The sequence below is a fragment of the Zootoca vivipara genome, chromosome 1 (assembly GCF_965207765.1).
Source record: "Zootoca vivipara chromosome 1, rZooViv2.hap1.1, whole genome shotgun sequence".
Classification (NCBI taxonomy): domain Eukaryota; kingdom Metazoa; phylum Chordata; class Lepidosauria; order Squamata; family Lacertidae; genus Zootoca; species Zootoca vivipara.
Window position 1 is genome coordinate 77,863,197 of NC_142582.1, and position 18,981 is coordinate 77,882,177.

Genomic DNA, 18,981 nt, shown 5'->3' on the forward strand with positions numbered 1-18,981 from the left:
AGCATTGCAGTGGATTTGAAGTGGTGAGGATATAAGACATGTAGAGGTAGATTGTGTAGTTTTATCCTTAGTGAGAAGCTTCCCTGCCTATTAAAGGAATCCCTATAAAGGCAGTGGTTACAAGAGAGCATTGATATATGTAAAAATAAATTGCTGGCAGATTATTTATCTGACTTGAGGAAAAAAGAAAAGTTTTGAAAATGTCTTCATATTTTCTTTAGTTAGCAAAGTACATGTTTTTTTCTCAGTTGAATTTGCTGTGAAACTTTCTGGGTTACACAGTTTTCAGACAAGCAAAGTTCAAAGAGAACATTTTTAAGACAAGCAGAAATCTGTAACTCATGTGATCATAAACAATCCATCATTGCAGGCTTGGGGTACCCATTGCATCATGATTTTATTTTCAAACAATAGCATAGCGTTTCTCTTCAGATGCTTAGAATGGAATTCATCTGCCTTCCTCATCTAAATTTTGGTTATTTTTCAGCTGCTGTTAGAGCATTTGGAATGTCTTGTCTCCCGGCATGAGCGATCTCTTAGAATGACTGTAGTAAAGAGACAGGCTCAATCTCCAGCAGGCGTTTCTAGTGAAGTAGAAGTTCTCAAAGCACTAAAATCCCTATTTGAACACCACAAAGCCCTTGATGAAAAGGTAAATGTACTGAGTGTATTGTTTATTATTTGAGAAATGTATAATAAATGGTTATGGCAAACTAATTAAGAGCATTAGTGTAAAAAAGTAAGTCGTTCAAGATTACTCACATAAGTAATTAATACAAGTGGAAAAAATAGCTGGCTGACTAGTAAAACTTGTTTACCTTGTTATAACTAGCTTACCTTTCTCTCTTCTCTTTGGCGATCAATCGTAGCCAAGTAAGATTGTCTTCCATAAACACGGTTTTAACAATGGATCCGTAAGTGACTGTGGAGGCCAATTCTGGATCCACACATCCTTCCACAGTGGGGACATTGGTTTCCAGGCGGGACTTGATCACGGTGTGGATTTGCCAAGCATGCCTTCCTCTTAGCATGTTTCTCCCTTGCGTCCTGAGATTGAGTTTCTTCAAAGCCCATGACACCTTTGGTAAAGGCTGTTCTCCAAATGGAGCGCTCGCAGGCCAGTGTTTCCCAGTTCTCAGTGTTTATGCTACACTTTTAAAGATTTTCCTTGAGACAGTCTTTAAACCTTTCTAAGCAGGTGTCAGCCAGTGAATTGGTCTTCTGAGGCAGTCCCCTTGGTAAAACAAACAGAAAAAGTGAAAATAATATTTGCCTTCTACTTTTGTTCAGTTGAAGCTTGATAGCACTGCTGTCTACTCCAAAATATAGATGCCAGGAAAGTGGTGGCAATGCCAAATTGGAGTGCCAACAATTTTTTATTATGGTGCCTTCCCAGTCCCATTTCATCCATTTAGTTCAACTCTTCATTCCCCTTTTTGCTTCATTCTGTTTCTTCCTACCTTTCCCCCAGCTTTTGGTATGTGCATAGGGGAAGAGACAGGAAATAAAAACACTTTAATGCATTTGGGTGGTAGGTAGGATCTGTGTCACTTTTAAATTGTGACAATCTTAATCAAATCAATAAACAAGTTCATTTATTTCAATTAATCTACCCTGAGTATGACGTAACATCAGACAGCAAACCTGGTCTTTAAGCAAATATTTCATTAGTAGAAAAGCCATGGACGGTGGCTTTGATTGTGAGAATTGTGAGCAGAAATTTGCTCATGGAGTAAGACTTTTGATGTGGTGTAGGGACTGTAGGTGGGTTGGATTGTGGAAATGAGAACCTTCTACATGATCAGGATTTACCCTTATGCTTGGGCTTTATTGGATCCAGACCCATAAGGTTTATACAGTGGTATCTTGGTTTGTGACCACAATCGGTTCTGCTGAGGCGTTCGCTCGCCGAAAGCACGCTTCTGCGTGTGCGCAAAGCACCGATAGAGCACTGCTGCGCACACACTGCACAGATCGCTTCTGCGCATCCGACGCCATGGAACCTGGATGTAAACACTTCCGGGTCCGCGGCGTTCGCTCGCCGAAGCGTTCGTAAACGGAGGTAGTTGTAAACCGAGGTTCCACTGTACAGCGTATTCACAGGTGATATATCAATTAATTGAAACTTTTATATTTTAATTGTTATAACAACTAATCACTATGCTTGTTTAGTCAAGAAAGATGAAATACAATATGATAAAATTAATATATTTAAAATCAGTTCATCCTATCTAACCATGATATTGTTACCAGTCCACAATTCTGTAGTATAGCTAATACTATACTCTTAAGCTTGTCTGAGCCAGAGATTCATTGCCTGCAAATGAAATAGGAGTTCTGAATGCATATTGGCTCCATATTGATTATGCATAAGTTGCTTGTTGTTTGGCATTCCATTGATATTGGAAGAAACGTTACGGTTGTTACTTCATTGTTTTTAAGAATTTAAAGATAATGTTCATTGCCAAAAATAAAAATATAACAGCACGTAAATCAAAAATTCTGCACAGTTTAGTTTTGGAATTGCTTGTGTTCACACCTTGGCTCTATCTTTTTAGGTAAGGGAAAGATTACGAGTAGCACTTGAAAGATGTAGCTTGTTGGAGGAAGAACTCGGTACTACACACAAGGAGGTAGGTCATTTCCTTAAAACAAAACCTCCTCTTCTTAGCTCTGAAGGAGCTATTGACTTTTTGAGGGGCCCAAAGAACTATGACTGAAAGAAAAGGGTTAGAATCCGTGAAATGCTCCCATTTCATCTCTTGGTCCTGCTGTGAATTCTAAACACTGATTCAAATGTTTGTGCAGCAGTGTGCCTTCATTCATTCATTTTATTATTTGTATGCCACTTTTTAACAACTCCCCCTTCAAACTCAAAGCAGCAAACACTGCCCCGCCCCAAAATCATAGCATAGGAAAACAACAACATAGTAACAATTTCATAATACGTACCAAAACAAAAATATAATAACATACCCCAAAACACATTCCAATACTATAAATATATAACAAGATTACTTAAGCAACATGCAGCATCCATACAAAAATAACAAGGGAGTTTCACCTTAGTCCTAGAAGCTCCCCTCCCTTGATGTTGCTCACGGTCCCTCTCCTGCAGCAGCTTCTTAGAAGGGCAAAGGGTGCGGTAGCTAGAAACACCCCTCCCTGTCTTCTGTAGGATAGGGACTTTGTGCAGCTTGTTGATGTTGGAAATACGTTTTCCATGGAGTCCTCTCTAAATGCAAGCTTTTTTAGCAGTGGACATGTCACTGGGCAAGGTTTCAGTCAGTCCTAAGAGCCAATTCACCCAACTCCATTCACTTATTAAGTAAATGGCAGTCATAGATCATTTCTTTTGCAGAAGGTTTCCTGACAGTTGAGTACTCCTCAAAGGCAATCTCACCATTTGACAAATATCCTCTAAATAGATTATAGAAATCAGTCCCAATTCTGCTTTAAAATTGAGGGCAGTAGTATATCTGTTGCCTGTTCATTCATAAATGCAGAATTTTTATCTTTGCTAATGTTGTTAACTGCTCCTTTTTAAATTTCTAAATTAATATCCTTTATTACCGTAACTGAAACTTTAATTTCATTTTCAGTTAATGATTTTGAAAGAACAGAACAATCAGAAAAGAACTCAAGCTGATGGGATGCCTGATGTTAATCATGATCAGGAGAATGCACCTAGCACTAATGGGAAGGTAGGTGGAAACCTTGGTCTTGTGGGGCCTGTTCACTCATCATTTCTTGGGGGGGGACGACCTCTTAAACACAGTGTGGGTCTCAGGTGCACATACACCATCATCTCATTCCAATGAGAAAGTAGTGAGTGAAAGCATCTTTATACAAACATTACTTAAATGTGCTGTCTCTGTTATCTTCTGATCAAATGCTCCAAATCTTTTCAGGTAATGGGTTTTCAAATAAACATGGTTTCAATTTGATTTACTCATTGTTTCACGAATCTCTGGCAATGAGACCAGGGACTCATCCCTTTGAAACTTTTCCTCCTAGAAAATAGTAAATGAGCAGACTCTTAATCGTGCCTGAATTATGATAGCTTAACTGGAAAAATTATGGTAGTATGTAGTATGCTGTGGTCTAAACCACTGAGCCTCTTGGGCTTGCTGATCGGAAGGTCGGCAGTTCGAATCCCTGTGACGCGGTGAGCTCCCGTTGCTCTGTCCCAACTCCTGCCAACCTAGCAGTTCGAAAGCACGCAAAAAAAAATGCAAGTAGATAAATAGGTATCCTTCTGGCAGGAAGGTAAACGGTGTTTCCGTGTGCTGCTGGCTACATGACCTGGAAAAACTGACTGTGGACAAATGCTGGCTCCCTCGGCCTGTAAAGCAAGATGAGCGCCGCAACCCCAGAGTCATCCATGACTGGACTTAACTGTCAGAGGTCCTTTACCTTTTTTTAGTACATCATACTGTATTGTACTGGTCTTCTAAAAAAATAATTTTATTTCCAAATAGAGATCTTCCAATGGCTCTCTAAGTCATGATGAAGACCTTGCTAAAGTAATAGAACTTCAAGATGTCATAGAGATGCAAACAAAAGAGCAAGCTCAAATGAAAGAACGTATAACGGCCCTTTCTAACAGAGTAGCAGAACTGGAAGAAGATCTTGATACTGCTAGGAAAGATCTAATAAAATCTGAAGAAATGAACACAAAGTTGCAAAGAGATGTAAGAGAGGTAAGGAAATGTCAGTTTAAAATGTTTTGTTTGTGACTTAACGGAAGAATTGAGCAAACATGTTTTAATAAACTCTCAAGTGGAATTTTTAAACTTGTATTTATAGTTAGCTGTATGAGCTTCTGTTCAAAAATTCTCTTTTTTTCAGGGTTTTACATGCAGTGTGAATCTTGATTTGTCCGCCATATAAATTAATGTCCTGATCGGAAAAATTCCAAGTCTGTTTTTATTAACTTCTGCATAGGCTGGCACCTGATTAATATGATTGGTGGATCTTGAAAAGATGAGCGCCTCCTATTAAAACGGCTAAAGTAACCACATCACGTACTTTGGTATTGAGTATATACATAGACTAGGGATTGAAATAACTATTTAGGCTTAAAGCTTACAATTACCCCTGTGAATCTTGACTGTTCTGCTTGGAACAGCCTACAATTATTCCTTATCACAACTTATTTCGAGGCACTCCTCATTTTCCAAAGCATATTATCATAGATTGGAAACTTGCAAATCTTGATGTTGAACTTGTTAAGATCAGTAAGAATTGGCAACTTGCATAGTGTCAAGACCCACGAAGTAAAAGAAAGGTGCAATTATTGCAAAGGATCTTTTGATCACTCATATATTTCCATGCCTGATTTCTCAAGACAGTCTATTAAACACAATGAAGAGAGACTATTTAACACTTAGGGAGTATTTATTTCCTTAATCTCCTTACAATTTTTACAACTTAGGCAATGGCTCAAAAGGAAGATATGGAAGAGCGAATCACAACCCTTGAAAAACGCTACCTCGCTGCACAACGTGAAGCTACATCCGTGCATGACCTCAATGATAAACTTGAAAACGAAATTGCTAATAAAGATTCTCTGCACCGACAGGTAGAAACTGTTACTTATAGTAATAAAGCAAAACTTTATCGAGCTGTGATAGCTCCCCATAATCTGCTTAAGATACTTGATATGAGAAATATGAAAGAGACAACTTTGCAGCAGTGCAGGTAGAATGCCATGCATTCACAAAGATTTAAATAACTGGTTTTATGCAACAGTTGTGTGAGAACAAGGCCACTTGTGCAATTGAGCTTTCCCACCATCTGCTCTCCCCCCAAAAAACTGCTTCTGGGGTGGGGTTCCTCAGGTAGAAAAGGTTTGGAATATCACCTGGGGGACAGCAACAGGAAGAAATAATCTAAGAAAATTTGCCAGTCTTGCACTTCAGTGAGTGACTTGCACAATAGGTAAAAATATTCAGTTTGCTGCTGATATAACTACTGTAGTTAGTATATATGTTTTGTATATATCTAATTATAACCAGAAAAATGCCTTGTATACTGTACAGGTGGCCATTGGTAAACTCAACAGAACATGATATTAGGAGCTTATTTTTTATTTTAAAAATTGTATCCTGTTGTTTACAGTAGCATTCCACCCTTTGTTATTTTTGTAGTGTACTGTATGCTGGAAATGAACTTCTGAATTTCCGTTTGAAACAAGTAGACCATGTTCATATGTTGCTCATGAAAATCATCTGCATATGTGAGCAATGTTGTGTGAGAGACAACTTCCATGATCTTGGAAGCTAATAAAAGCTATTCCCTACGATTTCACGCAATTTTTCTCACAGCATGACTGTTCAATACCAATAAAGAGAGCTTTTGAAAGTAACATCTGGAATAATATATGGAGCATTAGTTATAAGTAAATTAATGCTGTTCTTGGCTTGCTAGAGTGAAGATAAGAGCAGGCAGTTACAGGAGCGACTGGAACTAGCTGAGCAAAAATTGCAGCAGACTCTGAGAAAAGCAGAGACTCTGCCAGAGGTGGAGGCTGAACTGGCTCAGAGAGTTGCAGCACTTACAAAGGTAAGGCTGTGATACATTGTACTGTGAGAAACTGTGTCTTCAGCGGAAACAATTTGTTCTTAGTAATTTAGTTCTAATCCCACCCTTCATCACCAGCTGGGTTAATAAAACAGCTTGACATAGTGCTTTATATTTATATGATTTCTTAGCTCTGTAACATAAAACAATTCATGTTTTTATAGTTTGGAGGTTGCTTGAGCAACTCTTGTGTCAGCTGTAGGGTGTTGCATTATAAAGTCATTCTACAGTTCCTGGTAGAGTAAACTATATCTTTAAGCAATGTTATGCCCAGTATTTACAAATGGATTATTAGCTGCCTTTTATAGTCTTCATGTTGTTGTTGTTGTTGTTACCTTTCCTGTTCGTTATTGTCTTTTGTTACCTGACATTTGCCTCCTGGGAATTCTGCAGCTAAATATGCTAAACAGTTGGAACATAATCCAAGCTAAGGAAGGTCAAATTTGTACAAGGGATGCTAATCCTTATTTCTGCATGCATGGTTTTTTAAAACCATTAAAATGAAAGGTAGTAGGGAAGAAACAGTGTTCAATGTATTTTATTCCATTGTAGTGTGTGAACAGAAATAGCAGTCTGCATAAATCACAAATTGCTCATTTGCTAATAGTTTTTCTGGATGAATTTTCAAATTTTAATTAGCAGTATGATTTGTAATAGGCTGAAGAAAGACATGGTAACATTGAAGAACGATTGAGGCAGATGGAAGCCCAGCTAGAGGAGAAAAATCAGGAATTGCTAAGGGTATGTTAAAGCAGTGATGACTACCATCTCCCCTCACCCTACTTTCAAACTTGAAAAAAAAATCAGGTTAGCAATGCAAAGTGTAGGCTTATATTCTTCATAAAGTGAACTGAATGGGCAAGCTTTTATCTTAACTGGATACTTGAAGTACCTGCCTTGAATGTTCAATAGCACTGGTGGGTGAATTGGCTTCTTAGAACAATGCCAGCTTCTGTAACTAAATTTTTAAATAACTAATTAGAGAACATGTTTAGTGAAAGGACCTCTTGTACAGCTGTTGTCAAAATGATCAGTGGCTAAAAGTTCTGGAAATTATCATAATAAATACTCTTCAGAATCACATTGCTATTTTTTAGGGCAGGCTCAGGCTTGAATCTGGAAAAGCAAAGATATATTCTGCTATAAATTAGAGCATCATGAAAAATATGTATAGCACAATAACTTTGGGATCTTCACTATTTCTACAAATTAGAGACAGAAAAAAGAGTTGGCTTATGTGATTTTTGCTTTTGGATGTGTAAAAATGCTCATAAACTTACTTTGTTTCTTATTATGCCCTTTTTCTGCACATCCCAAAATCTAGGCTCGACAAAGAGAGAAAATGAATGAAGAGCATAATAAACGTTTATCTGATACCGTTGATAAACTTTTGTCTGAATCCAATGAGAGACTTCAGCTTCACCTTAAAGAAAGAATGGCTGCCCTGGAAGATAAAGTAATTGTGAATGTTATGATTGTTGCTTGAAATGCAGCAGCAGCTTCAGTTGTTGTTTACCAATTTATTGATGGGTATTTAGCCTGCTGTTTATTGCAAGACAGAGAGCCAGCGAAAGAACTATATAAACAGTGGGGATGTCTAGTGCACAGCTGTGGTAACCCTACTACTTTGTGATGGGCAGAGAAACTTCTCCTAGGAATATACTTTTTGTGTTAAGTATGTTAAAACAGTGGGTGTGAGGCTCCTGCTCTGCAATCTGCTGCTCTGATTTTGCAGCTTTGGCTACTTCTTGTAGATGGATAGATGGATAGATCTTTAAATGGATGGATGGATAGGTCTTTTGTTAAGCTTATTTTATTATTAGCTTATATCACCTGGAACCAGGTGATAAAGAACTATATGCAGTTCTCTTAAATTAATGTTTATCTTATTTAAGGAGAGTGTATATAAGAGCTCGTGTATCTTAAATTCAGCCAAAGAGGCAAACAAGTAGAGTTAAACAAGCAGGTGCTCGCATCTATAACTTTTTGTAGTATTAAAAAACTTTAAAATGTTAAGTATTGCAAAGGGTCACATTCTTAAGTCCTAATGAACTTAATTTTGTTCCAGAATGCTCTTCTTCGTGAAGTTGAAAATGCTAAGAAACATGTTGAGGAGCTTCAGATTGAAAAGGTATTGACTGAAAATGAAATGCATTACTTTATACCATGGTTGTAAAGCAGTGAAACAAAATTAGGCATGAGAAAAAGAACTTCCAGTTGGGGGCCTTATTATACCTCCCCCATATAATTCTTTCTGGTCCCCCCCCAAGATCACACTGATGTTGGTGGAGGTAGCAAAAAGAAAAAATGTAGTAGACACAGTACTAACGTTGACATATTGCCCCTTCTACAGTCATCAGATTGATCATTTGACAGAAGAGGGGTCTATAACCCCCTTTATCTGCATGGATTATTTGAGGAGGGGGAGCTGTGCATGTGAGAGCCTGGGGTGGGCTTACCCACCATTGGGATATAGTTCCCTGGAGGGTTGGGAAATGTGGCTCTTGAGCCCAAAGGTAAATGTGGCGCTTGAGCCAAAACTGGTTAGCCATCCCAGCTGTTGGGGTGCGGGGAAGAATAGACCCAGTCTCCTGTCCTTTGAAATATCATAGTTATTCAGAGCCATTCTAGAAATAATAAGTAAGTGAGGCATAGTTGACTAAAATGATTTTTTAAAAAAAACTTCATTGAGATGGTCCTTGGATATTAGAAATTCAAAACAATACTAACCTTATAAACCAATATGTATGAGTTATGTTTTGAAAAGAAGTATATAACGGTAAAAGTATTTATTACTTACTTTTCTTTGTAGGATCAACTGGTACTAAACATTGAAGCAATGAGGACTGAAAATGACCAGATGAGGATCAGAGGCCCTTCCCTTCATCATAGGTATAAGTATCAACAAATATGCTTTTCTTCATTATTTGCTAGATGAATGCCTGCATCTAAATTACTGACATTTGAGAGAGAGTCTCTTATTAATGCAAAATACGGTATCTGCTCTGGTTTGGTTTCAGTCGACCACATCTGGGTAGTGTGCCAGATTTCAGATATCCACTGGCACCTTCAGCCATAGCTGACAATCAAACAGATTCTTATAGCACCTCAGTGTTAAGACGCCCACAAAAAGGACGTTTGGCAGCTCTGCGAGATGAACCTTCAAAGGTATGAACTTTTTGTAAAAGCACTCTTATAATAGCATGTTTTATCCCACAGTTTTTCATCTCAAAGCTACAAGTAGCGTATTGAAATGATATGTATACTGTATATACAAAATAAGCTCCATATTACAAGTTTGAAGAAGTTCTTGACTATCAAAAACTTGAGGGTGGATCAAAAGTACTACTTACAAAATGTGACTTAAAACTGTGTGACTTTTTGGTCCAGCGGAGGCTTTCATGAATGGAAGGGTGATTTATTTATTTATTTTGCAATTTCCCCTTTCTTATGCAGCCCTCCCGGGCTGTTCTGGACAATCCCCTCAAACCCCACCCTGGTGGGGCAGAGGGAAAGAAGAATAAGAAAATAAAATAGTCTCATTCTCCCTTCAGTTCACAGAAGCCTCTGCTGGGTCAAAGAACTGTCCATGAATAGAATAACAGGGTAGCGCAAACCAAAAAAAGGGGCGGTACTATGAAAAGAAGCAAAAAGCACACAGTAGGAAAAAAAGAAAATGATTTATTACTTAACTCATTTGGACCCCTCTGGTCCTTCACCAAGGAAACTTAGATATGTAGAAGTTCCATCTGAAATTCCTTTATGAAGGAACAGAGTGGTCTGATCATTTTCTTTTTCTTACTTCATGATTTATGAACAGAACAGCCAAGTGACATGCATTTTCCCCCCTTAATGAATTTACCCCTTTTGGAACTGTTTGACCTGACTTCAAACATTGTATTTATTTCTGCTATCTAGATTTAATGTCTTATCATGATCATAAATTGTCCTCTCAGTCCATATATCGAAGTAAACTATATGTATGTGGATCTCTTTCTGGATGGAGACCTACATAGATTCTTGCATCTAGCAGCTAAAGCTGTGCACCTAGTTCCAAATGCTGGATTTCGATTATTTGTGTGAAGTAATAAATAGATGGTATTGCTGCTTTGACACTGTGAGTTAATTGTGGGAAGCTGGATTACTGAATTCTGGATGTCCTTCCCCCACTGCTGATTACAGTGGTGCCTCGCTTAACGAATGCCCTGCTTAACGAAATTTCCGCTTAACGAAAGGTTTTTTCTAGCGGAGGTTGCCTCGCTAGACGAATTCGTTTTACGAAAAAATTGTCTAGCGAATCGCGGTTTCCCATAGGAATGCATTGAAATTCAATTAATGCGTTCCTATGGGCAAAAAAAATTCCAAAAAATATATATCAATGCATTCCTATGGGATTCGCTAGACGAATTTTTCGTTATAAGAAGAAACCTGTGGAACGAATTAAATTCGTCTAGCGAGGCACCACTGTACTGTTAGGCAGCTAGAATGAGGTCATGACACAAACAAAATTCTCTTCTAAAAAACTGAAGTTTCCAAAGCTAGTGAAGAAACTTAAGTAATGGAATTATCTTTTGTTTCACTTACATAATGTTGCATTTATGCACTATATCTTGATTTTTGATAATTATATATCTTACTCAATATAAATAATAATTGTCATATCATGTTCATAGTCATTATTGTTTTTGTTTTACTGCATTCTAAATATTGCTGCCTTGATGGATTACTGCAGCATGTAAGTTAAGTCATAGAGACTTCATCTATCTGTCATGTCTATCTTATATCTTATCTTAATGTTAATTGAGAGAAATTTGCAATTAAAACTCAGATCATGTATAACAAACAGGTTCAGACTCTGAATGAGCAAGACTGGGAGCGTGCGCAACAAGCAAGTGTGTTGGCAAATGTTGCACAAGCCTTTGAGAGCGATGTTGATATCTCAGACGGAGAGGATGACAGAGAAACAATATTCAGCTCAGTTGACATCTTGTCACCTAGTGGTCAGGCAGATGCCCAGACTTTAGCCATGATGCTTCAGGAACAGTTGGATGCCATCAACAATGAAATTAGGTACAGTATATATTTGTATCATTAACTTAAATTTCCTGTATTTGTTGTGAGAATACAGGAAGTTTTAGTTCACAGAAGTTGTAGCAATAGGTGTGTTTAATTTACCCAGTGCTCTTAATTTGTATGGATATAGATATGATTTTTCTACGTTGTCAGTTCGCCAGAGTTCTTGAAAAATTAACTTAAAGTGATTATTTCTAGCTGTTGCGGTAGTAGTATGGCTTCTCCAAATGGCATGAATCTTTACTTTTTCTTAATGAAGGACGCTGTCTGTGAACACAGGACAAATTTAAGATCTGCTGTATTTGGTTATTTTGTGCGTGTTGAATCATTTGCCTTAAAGACAAGCAGCATATTATTTTTCATGAAAAAGAGCTTTAAGGAAATTTAATGTCCCTACCTAGCTTTAATAGTAGCTGCCACTCTTGAAGAATCCCCCCCCCCGAGGGATATATATGCAGAGAACAATGTAGGCGTTAGTACAGAGGCTGCAAGCGGGGGCAAAATGCAAAAATAGCCTCACTATCTTATTTCCTCACAGAAGTCTCTGCTGGATTAAAGATATTTATGTCCATGAAGGCACATTTTTGGATGCAGTCCCAAATGAGTACCTGTTCAGTAGAATTCCAATAGTAATACTGTACCTTTCATTAGGACTTGTAAAGAAGTATAGTGGAACCTTGGTTCTCGAGCTTAATCATTTCTGGAAGTCTGTTCAACTCCCGCAACTGTTTGAAATCTAAGGCGCGGCTTCCGATTGGCTGCAGGAGCTTCCTGCACTCAAGCGGAATCTGCGTCAGACGTTCGGCTTCCGAAAATCTTTCGAAAACCGGAACACTTTCTTCCGGGTTATCGCTTTGTTTGTCAACTAAGCTGTTCAAGGACCTTAAACAGTACCCTTAAACAGCTAATACAAGTTAGTTATCCTTTTAAATAGCTGCCTTCATACCATTGTTGTTGTTGTTGTTGTTTAGTCGTTTAGTCGTGTCCAACTCTTTGTGACCCCATGGACCATAGCACGCCAGGCACTCCTGTCTTCCACTGCCTCCCGCAGTTTGGTCAAACTCATGTTCGTAGCTTCGAGAACACTGTCCAACCATCTTGTCCTCTGTCGTCCCCTTCTCCTAGTGCCCTCCATCTTTCCCAACATCAAGGTCTTTTCCAAGGATTCTTCTCTTCTCATGAGGTGGCCAAAGTATTGGAGCCTCAGCTTCACGATCTGTCCTTCCAGTGAGCACTCGGGGCTGATTTCCTTAAGAATGGATAGGTTTGATCTTCTTGCAGTCCATGGGACTCTCAAGAGTCTCCTCCAGCACCATAATTCAAAAGCATCAATTCTTCGGTGATCAGCCTTCTTTATGGTCCAGCTCTCACTTCCATACATCACTACTGGGAAAACCATAGCTTTAACTATACGGACCTTCCTTCATACCATAACTTGAGTTATTGATGAAAATAGAAAATGTTAATTGATGGCAGTGAAACTTTGATAACTGGATAAAATGTGCCTCTTTTGTGGCAGATACACTGCATAAAGGAATTGCTTTATTTATTTCTTTTTAGACTGATACAAGAAGAAAAGGAAAACACTGAGCAGCGAGCAGAGGAAATTGAAAGCCGTGTTGGTAGTGGGAGTTTAGAGAATCTTGGCCGATTTCGGTCATTGAGTTCCCTTCCTCCTCCCTTTCCTGGTGGCTCCCTTTCTGGCTCTTCACCACCTGGCAGTGGTCGTTCCACCCCGCGACGAATGCCGCATAGTCCTGCTCGAGAAGTGGACAGACTAGGCATCATGACGCTAGTAAGTGTCTCTGTTTTCCTCCCACACACCACAGGGGGAAATCTCTATGATTAGCTGTTGTGTTGTACCCCATTTTTCTGTGTGTCTTGTATTCTTGTGTTTGCCTATTGGTCACCTTTATCAGGAATTTCAGACTGTTTGCATGTAGCATGCAGCCACCTAACGCACCCATCAGAAGTTGTCTAGTGTATGTTCGACTTGGACACACACATACCCCACAAATGCACACTTAATTTGGAAAGGAATGTTGGAAACTTACCCCTGAATGTTAAATATGAGTTGAGTCCCTGGGACGTGTCCAAGGCTACACCCTTCTAGGTAGAGAAAAGATACAGGTAAAGGACCTCTGGGCGGTTAAGTCCAGTTAAAGGCAACTATAGAGTGCGGTGCTCATCGAGGGAGCTGGCGTTTTTGTCCACAGACAGCTTTCCGGGTCAGGTGGCCATGACTAAACTGCTTCTGGTGCAACGGAACACAATGAAGAATGCCAGAGCACACAGAAATGCTATTTACCTGTTTATCTACTTACACTGGTGTGCTTTCAAACTGCTAGGTTATCAGGAGCTGGGTCAGAGCAATGGGAGCTCACCCCATTGCACAGAGTCGAACTGGTTTATACCACAGTGCCACCCACTCTAGGTATAGAGTTGCAACTGATCACATTTACACTGCACTCCACTATTACCTGGCTTTTCCATCACTCTTGGCTTCCCTCCAAGGTCTCTAGTCCAGGGCCTTGGGTACTCTTTTTTCCCCTTGCTTGTACTGTTCCTTTCCCTTGTTTCTACAATGCATTTTGCTCAGCTTTGACATGAAAGGTTCAGCAGGGGGAGGGGATTGTGATTCCCATTTCCTACCTTTCAAGCAGGAGAAAGGAGAATTTACTTGGTCATCTCCAAGGGACTCAGCTCGAAACCAATGTTTATGGAAGGTTTCCGACATTCTGGTCTCTGGTTAAACAGAGCATATGGCTTGCCTTCTCCCAGAGAATGTTTTATAACTGCTAAAATTGCCCCATGTGTTCATGCTCTCTAGTTTGAATAATCAAAATACCTGCTTTATCTTAATTTCTCTTCTTTGCATGCTTCTGCCAGCCTAGTGATTTAAGGAAACATCATAGAAAGGTAATTCTTCAGCCATTAATCTATGTGGAATCTTGTACAATAAAGTCTAGTATAATTAAACTGTATTTTTAAAATGTAAATGGTTTTTGATCAGTATGACCAGAACGAGGAGTTCTCCATGCATACCTCCACTGCTCTCTTGCTTGCCAGGTGTGCTCATCTCCCTATACTATTTCTATGGTAACACTTTGCTATTAAGGGAAGGTGGGGGACAAACAAGGATATATGAAGTCTACACACTTGCCATTTAGAATGTCTTCCCTTCCACTTGAAGAGCTGTGTTTGCATTGTGCATAGTAGGTATTCCCTGTGTATTTTCTCCATGGCTGATTAATCCCCTTACAATCCCTGCAGCAGTAGAGCAGATAATTAGAACAGGTAGAAGTTCAGTCCTATACTTCACTTCGGGCTTCTACCAAAGAAAAGTGGGAAGGAAGGAACCTGAGCCATGCCAGAAAATAGTAAATGCATACCATCAGAACTTGGAACAGATGCTCAAAGCATGTCCATGGAGAAGAGAAATCTGTTTAAATACCGCTCAGAATTCTGGGCATTGACTTCAGAATTAGTCTCAGATTCCACCAAAGTCTATTTCAAATGCTTATAACTGCAAGAAACATGAGTTCTGTGTAAACTGGCAGACCCTAGATAATACAAAAACTTGGTTTGGTTAGAACAAAAAATTGTATCATTGCATACAATTTTTCTTTGTTGAAGCAGAGAAACATGTAGTTGTTTAAATTATAAAATCTATAACACCGAAGAATCTTTACTGTGGGTACTCTGCCTCTTAAAGATGAAGTAATACTTAAATTGTGTTTGTTTGCAGTCTCCAGTTTCAAGAGATGAAGTTAGAGATGACAAGGCTACAATAAAATGTGAGACCTCACCACCCTCTTCACCTCGATTTCTGCATTTGGATAGAACCTATAAGGGTGCCTTGCATACAGTGAGCAATGAAGATTTAAGAGATCTAAGAAAGTAAGCTATGTTTAAATAGAAAATAGCTAAACTGAAAACTGGCATCCTATGTTTTGTCGTGTAACGTAAAATCAGTATATGATATTGGCTTTTTGGAGTCCTTGGATGCAAACTCCTAGCTTCAGGATTTCTCATAGACTGCCAACAGCTCATACTGTGTGTTTCCTCAACTTCCCCTTTCTCCTCCTTGGCTCCTTTTCTCCTCAGACCTCTACTTCCTTCCTTTGCTATTTACTGGTAGTTATTTACAGAATTTTATACCAGCCATTACTGTTTTTGGGTGGTGTACAAGTGAAACAGAACAAAACAGAAAATAGAATACAAACAGAAAATCCCGAAGACACTTTCACAGAAATACTTGTGTGGACAGACTAATTTCCTTAGCACTGTGTTGAATATAACCCAAAATGTGTATAGTGCATATTTTTATAGGCTTAACTGTATCTGCTCTACAGTTCCACAGGTTCTCAAGATGGACAAGTAAGCAATCCCAGCAGCAGTAATAGTAGCCAAGATTCCCTTCACAAAGCCCCTAAAAAGAAGGGGATAAAATCCTCAATTGGCCGCCTATTTGGTAAGAAAGAAAAGGGTCGACCTGGACAGATCAGCAAAGAGAGCGGAGGACAAGGTTGGTGCATTATTGTACCTAGAACAGAAGGCACAGCAATTCTTAGGCTAATCGTTGTATAGGGTATAAGAAGTCCTAGCTGTGTGGTATGCAGATTACACCTACCTATGCTAGTATAGGCATAAGTGGAAGTTGGCTTCCTTGGGTATGCAGATGACCGTCTCAGCAGAAGTACAAAATGCAAGGTATTAGATCTGAGGTGGATGACTGTGATTCTTCCAGAACTGAACCTTAGTAAGCACTTTATATTTATTTGATTGCTGTTCAAAATACTACTTGTACTGCTTATCATGTAAGCACCATTGTCTTGCACCTCATTGCCATGAGACCCCAAAGCAGTGACCAAGCAGTCCCTGGCCTTTGCCTTCCCATCTGGGTCAATTCACAGCATCCACCACCGAGTATGTCAAGGAGACTAGGGGTGGGCTCTCAAGTAGATGGATGGATTTATTTAGAAGTATTTCCAAGTGGTGTATAAGTAGTATAAATCAGTATAAACGATAAAGATGTAGAAAAGCAGATAGATATAAAAATCCAATGATACAGTGTCCAATTTTACATATCAAGGAAAGTACTTTTGATCAATTGTTATGTGGCTTTGAAATCCTCAGGTAAAGCAGCTACAGGAAATTGATTGCTACAGGAAATATAGGTGTATCAGTTTCTACTACAATCATAATATTTTATTTATTACTACTGTATTTATATCCCACCTTTTCCCCCCCTCTAAGGAGCTCAAGCTGTCTCCATTTTTTATTGATGTTCACTGTTCATTGTCTCTTGGTAAACAAAGTTTTACTGGCCATTGAACTATACAGTTGGAACCTGAGAGTCACTTGCATAAAGGAAAGAGTTCTTTTTGCTCATGGGACCAACTGTGATCCACTGGAAGTTTCCTGCTGGAGAACTAATTCCCTCTTCATCCCTCATCACTGCCTCTCATTCTGCTCTGGAGAGCCCTCCAATTCTCCAGAGCAAATTTTCAGGGGGAAGGACAAATGGCAAAAATTGCCTGCCTCCCTCTGTCTCCTCTAACGCAAATGTAACTGCTGTGTTTTAATTCTCGACTCTGCCCAATGTATATATAACATTTTACACTGTTGTACTGCAAACAAACTTGTATGTTGGAAATAAACACAAATGACTTTCATTACTGTAATTCTGCTGCGTGCTAAAGTTAATTCCAAGTACATGACAGATTTTTTTCATTCTTGCAGTTAGTGTAATGGAAGCAGACAGTTCAACTCAGGATGGCTTGGGACTTGGAAAATTCGGAGGACAAGCAGAAAAAAATAGAAAATTGCAAAAAAAGTAAGTTTTAACTTCTCCTCAATTCTGATATCTAAACAGTGAATGTTCTGCAAACTGTTGCTTCAAGTTAGAATTGAATTTTCCTGTTAGCAAAAATCTCAAGAAATCAAGAAAGTGGATATAAGACTATGACAAAAAATCAGGTTTATTTTAAGAAATGTCTGCTGTTTTCCTTTAAATTATGCAGCTTTACTGAACCTTTAAGAATAGCTAGAGTGAAAGATGGTTATACTGGATTGTATCCAGTGCTGCTGTTCTGCTTAAAAAAACAGAGTTCCACTTGCACAACTTCCCCCTTCTCTCTCCTGCAGCCATCACCTCCAAATCTGCTCCCGGGTGTTGGGAGATCCTCTGCAGTAGATTTTAGGGGCCCATAGGGAGAGAAGGGGAAGGGGAAATTCCTAAATACCCATGTCTGTATGCAGTTTCCCCATAGCATCATGATTTGCAGCTTTGAATTGAGAAATTAGTCAGCATGCATGGCTGCACTTGAAGAAGACTTGGAAATTTCAGCAGGGCTAGATTGCAGAGGCCTGAAGGTTACATACAGGATTAAATTACACCAGTTCTGCAAGAGTTCTGCTAACTTTCTGCATTTCTTGGTGAGATTCAAGGTGCCTTTATGCTGTTGTCTTTTTAAAATACTGTTTCCTGTTCATTTTATCACTATTATTATATGACGCATTGGGAACTGAGAAACAGCTGTAAGTTGAAATAATAATAGAAATAAATAATCTTTGCTGGTACAGCGAGTCTCAGGACCTGAGTGAATAACGTGGGTACAGAGTGGGACAGGGGAAAGGTTGTTAGAGGAAATTCATTTTGTGCTATCCTGTAAGTAGAAAAATAAATGCATTGCTCGTCTTGTCAGTCAGTGTTCTGTCTATCTTTTATTCACCCATAGAGCATCACCATACACTATCATATTCACTTTTATATAAATTAAGTGCTTTTCAAGTTTTAGTTTTACATTTTATTTTCTTTATTTCCTTTTAAATTTTCCATTTGGTGTGGTAGTGCAAAATCAGGGTAAGTTGATTTTAATTTAACATATGCAGAATGTGAATGTGTGATGTATTGGGAAACTCTTGTTTAAAAGATTTGTGTTCATCAGCCATTACCTTTTTGAATTATTTTCCTTGCAAGATGAATATTAAAGAACATTCTGCTGAAACATTTTCAGCAAAATCCTTGCAGCATCTTCATGAATTAGGTATAATTCATGAATCCTGCCATAACTTGTCAGTGTGCTGTCAAACAAAAATTCTTGACATAAATTCTTAAGTCCTAGCATTTGATTTTAAACTGTTTGAGTTGATTTTTTAAAAAATTGTATTGCAGAACTGTACTTTTGTGGTGGGTGCTGTTGTCAACCGAAGAAGAGTGAATCTGTTAGGCTACAGAACAGCCAAGTTCCTAAGCTCATCTACCATTATACTCCCTAGCATTTTCAAATACATTTTCTCCCTTCACTGTGTCTAATG

At 38.7% G+C, this 18,981-nt stretch overlaps 1 protein-coding gene across 6 annotated transcripts in view; it reads left to right on the forward strand.

Moving 5' to 3' along the window:
• The window catches only part of PPFIA1 (PPFI scaffold protein A1), a 58,644-nt gene that overhangs the window by 21,251 nt on the left and 18,412 nt on the right, over positions 1 to 18,981 (forward strand). For 3 of the 6 annotated variants that reach the window (XM_035116917.3, XM_035116926.3, XM_035116962.3), the window contains exons 4-20: positions 488 to 652; positions 2,559 to 2,633; positions 3,603 to 3,704; positions 4,482 to 4,703; positions 5,438 to 5,584; positions 6,433 to 6,567; positions 7,243 to 7,326; positions 7,910 to 8,041; positions 8,654 to 8,716; positions 9,398 to 9,477; positions 9,606 to 9,753; positions 11,432 to 11,655; positions 13,219 to 13,453; positions 14,548 to 14,577; positions 15,407 to 15,558; positions 16,014 to 16,186; positions 17,404 to 17,497. In XM_035116917.3, the coding sequence (XP_034972808.1) occupies positions 488 to 652; positions 2,559 to 2,633; positions 3,603 to 3,704; positions 4,482 to 4,703; positions 5,438 to 5,584; positions 6,433 to 6,567; positions 7,243 to 7,326; positions 7,910 to 8,041; positions 8,654 to 8,716; positions 9,398 to 9,477; positions 9,606 to 9,753; positions 11,432 to 11,655; positions 13,219 to 13,453; positions 14,548 to 14,577; positions 15,407 to 15,558; positions 16,014 to 16,186; positions 17,404 to 17,497 (2,261 nt within the window). The remainder of the gene's footprint in view (positions 1 to 487; positions 653 to 2,558; positions 2,634 to 3,602; positions 3,705 to 4,481; positions 4,704 to 5,437; positions 5,585 to 6,432; positions 6,568 to 7,242; positions 7,327 to 7,909; positions 8,042 to 8,653; positions 8,717 to 9,397; positions 9,478 to 9,605; positions 9,754 to 11,431; positions 11,656 to 13,218; positions 13,454 to 14,547; positions 14,578 to 15,406; positions 15,559 to 16,013; positions 16,187 to 17,403; positions 17,498 to 18,981) is intronic. The other 3 variants (XM_035116935.3, XM_035116953.3, XM_035116972.3) reach the window with 1 other exon arrangement.